This window comes from Panicum virgatum, chromosome 2N (assembly GCF_016808335.1).
Source record: "Panicum virgatum strain AP13 chromosome 2N, P.virgatum_v5, whole genome shotgun sequence".
Classification (NCBI taxonomy): domain Eukaryota; kingdom Viridiplantae; phylum Streptophyta; class Magnoliopsida; order Poales; family Poaceae; genus Panicum; species Panicum virgatum.
In genome coordinates, this window is record NC_053146.1 from 2,482,098 (window position 1) to 2,486,595 (window position 4,498).

General features: G+C 48.0%; 2 protein-coding genes across 2 annotated transcripts; one reads left to right on the forward strand and one right to left on the reverse strand.

Moving 5' to 3' along the window:
• Positions 1 to 1,007: 1,007 nt before the first annotated feature.
• LOC120659103 (BTB/POZ and MATH domain-containing protein 2-like) lies at positions 1,008 to 1,463 on the reverse strand. The gene has a single exon (XM_039937160.1). The coding sequence runs from the start codon at positions 1,461 to 1,463 to the stop codon at positions 1,008 to 1,010; it is 456 nt and encodes a 151-aa protein (XP_039793094.1).
• Positions 1,464 to 1,643: 180 nt separating this feature from the next.
• Positions 1,644 to 2,529, forward strand: LOC120659104. Its single transcript, XM_039937161.1, has 3 exons — positions 1,644 to 1,746; positions 1,867 to 2,276; positions 2,395 to 2,529. Exons 1-3 carry the CDS (start codon positions 1,644 to 1,646, stop codon positions 2,527 to 2,529), a joined length of 648 nt encoding a protein of 215 aa, XP_039793095.1.
• Positions 2,530 to 4,498: the final 1,969 nt, after the last annotated feature.

The window sequence follows — 4,498 nt, forward strand, 5'->3', positions numbered from 1 at the left end:
TAGGGATGTCTACGTAGCAAGAACGCAGCCGAGAGCTTCTGTTCAGACCGCAGCTAAAGCAGACGTCTAGTGCTGATGGCTAGCAATGGCATTGCATCAGGATTCAGGAGACGAGCCTTGCCGGCGGCGACGATTAAATCAGGCCGCTGCGCCACACTATCACTACAGCGTAATGGTTCTTGTAAGCGATGGTGTAATCAAGCATCGGCACCTTAGATGAAGTAGGTGTATTGATCTAGATGTTGATAAATGATGATAGATGTTCTTCTGTTAATAAAATCGTATCATGGTTGACCAAGATTGAGTTTCAGAACGGCACACAATCTCTTAAACCAAGAAGCTTACTGGTACTTCTTCCAGGCATATGCTACAGGAAGAGAGATCAACGCTGCACAAGATTGGCAACTAGCTGAGCCGAGCCAAGCTGACCATCTTGTTTCGTCGCTGAAATTTTGAGTTGCACGTGTAGGTAGGATTTTACATGCCACTGTAGGTCTGTACTCTGTGTGAATAGGATTTTACTTGCACATTCTCAAGAAACTTGCAAAGACAGTGTCACATACACCACACAACATGCATCGTGCCGCTTCAAACGTAGATGCTGAACTCATAACCTTTTTGTGACTGGTGAACAGCTAGTTAACGCCAAATTTACTACTGCCCGCAGGCTCCTTACTAAAATTCACCCTTCATAACATAAGGTTGACATGGCACGGCAGTGATGTTCTCACATAGTTCAGAGATTCTTTTTCCCTTTCTTCTGAATCACAACAGAATTCATAAACTTTGAATATACATACACATGCAGGCAAGCTAGAACGAACCAGACAAAAAACAATGACATAAGACTGCCAAAATGCATGCGTACTGGATTTTTCTTTTCATTATCTATTTAAATGGAACTGAACTGATTCTTGAAAAAGAGTGTAAAAAAGAGCATTATGTGTAAAGATCAGCCACACAAGCTCCGATCCATTCGAGTTGGATCGACAACTAGATCACCAATTTTAACGGAATAACACACGAAGAACACATAAGCCCAAGGGCACCATGAAAATCAATGCATAAATGTAGAAGGAGGCATCTACGCTGACCATCAGAGGGTTGCTTGGCGTCGCCTCCCTTGCGTCCAGAATCTTGGTGAGCACTTCCTTGACAGCAGAGGGACAACGCCTCGCCAGATGCTCGACGTCATCCGTCGCCATGATCGCTCTCGTGTTCCTCCCAGCAGCGATGAACACCAGGCACTTGTCCTTGAGCTTCCAGCACTGGTGGTGCTCGGCTACCAGCAGCATCGGCAGCACCGTGCTTGCGCTGAAGCTGTGCTTGCACAGCTTGTTCTCAGTGACCGGCTTCAGGTCCTTGAGATTGTACCGGTCAGCCGCCACGATCAGATCCTGGGCTATCACGGCGGCCTCTTCCCTCGCGTTCATCACCGTCGCCGGCAGCGAGTCGGTGTACATGTAATGCAGCGACGGTGGCCTTCTCCTTGGCCGGGCCGAAGAAATCCGCCATGAAGACTGACGACCGGGAGGCGAGCACGATCTTGTGCGCGGCGAACACCTTGCCGCACACCTCGAAGTCCACGTCCGCGCCCCTGCTTGGTCTCGAGGAGTCGGCCGAGATCCGCGGGCAGGCTGGACATGGAGATGGAGGAGCGCAGCGCCCTCACGGCCGGTGGAGCTCTGCTTGATGCTCCCGCCGGCGTCGCTGCCTGCTGGGCTGATGGTTGCAGCGGCGGCTTTGGTATTGGCGCCGGCATGGCAGAACGCTAGAGGCGCGCGGCCGCTCTCTCTCTGGCGATCACGTCGTCAGTTGTAGACCTGCAAATCACGCCTTCGCGTGATCTTCCAAACGAACTACCAGATTATTCGGCGGCGACGTCCCCGTTGTACACGCCCCTAGCTGCCGGTGCCGAGGACGACGACCTGATCCGCACGTTGCTCCCGGAGGAGGTGACCGTGTCAAGCGTCATCGCGAGGGCGGTCGGCACCGGGCACCACATGCTCAAGGTGGAGGGCTACTCGCGGCTCAAGCACACGCGCGGCGACAACGACAGCCCCCTCCTGTCCGCCGAGTTCAGGGCCGGCGGCCACACCTGGAAGATCCGCTGCTACCTGGACGGGGCGCACAAGGAGGACGCCGGCTTCGTCTCGCTGTACTTGTCCCTCGCCGACCCCGGGACGAGTGCCGCCATCCATGCCGAGGTCGAGTTCGAGCTGGTTGACCAATGGCCGCTGCTGCCGCTCTGGTGCCGGCACCGGAAGCGCTTGCAGGTTTCCCCCTTCCAGCCGGGCAAGTCCTGGGGCTTCCCCAGGTTCATCGGCGCCGGTGCCCTCGAAAGGCGGCAGCTCCAGGTTCCTGAAGGGCGACTGCTTCGCCATCCGGTGCAAGGTCACCGTCGTCGAGGAGCAGGGCGCCATGGAGGAGGAGGTGCAGGCGGAGGACATGGAGAGGATGGGTGTGGTCTGGCAGTGTAAGGACGGCTCGTGCAACAAGCTCCACCGCGCGAGGCCGGCCCAGACCTAAGACCTTCACGGAGGCGTTTGCTACCTTCTGTCTTTCCATATGTGGATAAGCTAGCTAAGCTATACTAGTAGTAGTGTGTTTCTCATAATTAGTCAACAGCTTTTTTTGCTTTCTGAATTGGGGGGGGGGGGGGGGCAGGTGTTTAGGCTTGGATTTGGGGTGCCCGGGGCCCTTTTCGAGGCCGGTTTCCTAAGTGAGTTCTGGGCTCCCGTCCATGGTTTTGAGCGTTGTGCAAAAGTGGTTCATTTAGGTCCATTTTTCTTCAAAAATGAACATTGTTCCAAAACCAGACACATATGCAAAAATGGGGTTATTTCAAGTGCCAAGTGGCGGGTTAGTATAAGAATGAGTATGAAAACCACACCAAAATAGCACTAAAAAGGTGTCATTAATGAGCGTCAACAGGTTTATTGTCGCCCTGGTGAAGATCTAAAAGAATATCCATAAAAACTTTCTTCAAATCAGGATTTCGGCCGACCAAAACAAAGGCCCCACAATCGAGTTGATGTTTAAGCTCATCATACACTACTTGGCAAGAGTAGTCTTGCACAATCCCCCTCCAACAACTGATACAATCTTCATCATCTCGTGGGGCACCTCGTCCACTAGGGTGATGAGACCATTGATATGACCCCACCCCTTGAATTATCAATACCAATGAGCTGCTTCACCTCTTTCTACATAGCCTCAAGATGAGGATCAATTGCCAAAGTAGCATAGACTGCATCCATCATGCATCTATTTCAGATTTAACCATGCATGTAGCCTCTTCCTATTATGTTCAAAGTATTAAGATATCCAAACTCATTAGCACGAGGCAACTACCAGCTAATATGAAATGCACAAACATACCAAAATGTGGCCCTTCACTTCCTAACGAACCGAGATTGAAGCATGTGACCTGCAGAAAGCAAGTATATTACTCAAACTGGGAGTTAACCAACAGTAAAATAAATCAGGCAAGAGCATCTATTCAGTACCCAGAAGAGCAACATAATATAATCAAGAAAAGCATCAAAGTAAATAAGTTTTAAATCTGTAAGTCCAAGCTGAAAACAGTAAAAAAAACAGGCATTCTCATCTACATTAGAATGAATAGGTTACTGTCTTTTTTATCAGACAAGCAGTAGAATGCAGACAGTCTCAATATTTTTACTCATCTGTATGTGTGACTGCACATAATAGTTCAGGTTCTGGCTCGGATTCTTGTTCTTGTTCTGGCTCCGAAGCAGTAAAACAGAGTATCAAGAAAACTCAGGTCAATGCTTTCTACATGGCATATATGATATATCATAAAAATAATCAGCTCTCATAAATATATCAATACAGTAAGTAGTTAGGGAGCACCAACATTGACAACAAATGACATGCACATCATGAGCCTACTGCAATTGCAAGTGATAGAGCATCCAATACATATATAATGAGGTCATATACTAAATATATAAATCAAGATGTTTGGTCATATACTTACCACAGCTGTCGAAGCAAGAATCTCCACAGTTCATCAATGAGCTGAAAGAATATCAAGGACATCGGTAGAGCTGATATTGTATCAACCACTGTATTTTGTCAAATAAAAAGGAAAAACATTAGTAGCATAGCTTACATATTCAAGCTGAGAAAAATTTGCTCTCAGTTCAAGTTTAGTATGAGAAATATTAACCATCATTGCACATGTCCAATGCCTCGGCTCATGTTTAGTATGAAAAAAATTAGCCATCACTGCACATGTCCAATGCCTCATCTCAAGTGTAGCATCCAAGGGCTTTGCTACGGTACACCGAAATGAATGTGGACCGTTGATCTAATGTCATATTACCTCTTAGGAGGTAATACTTTTAATATTTATTTTATAGATTTTAATTAGAAAATAGAGAATTAGATCTACCGTATATTGCATGCATGATTCGTTGCCCCTCCCAGTGGGAAAAAAAAGTTGAGATCTCAGATTCCTGTTTTTTTTTCC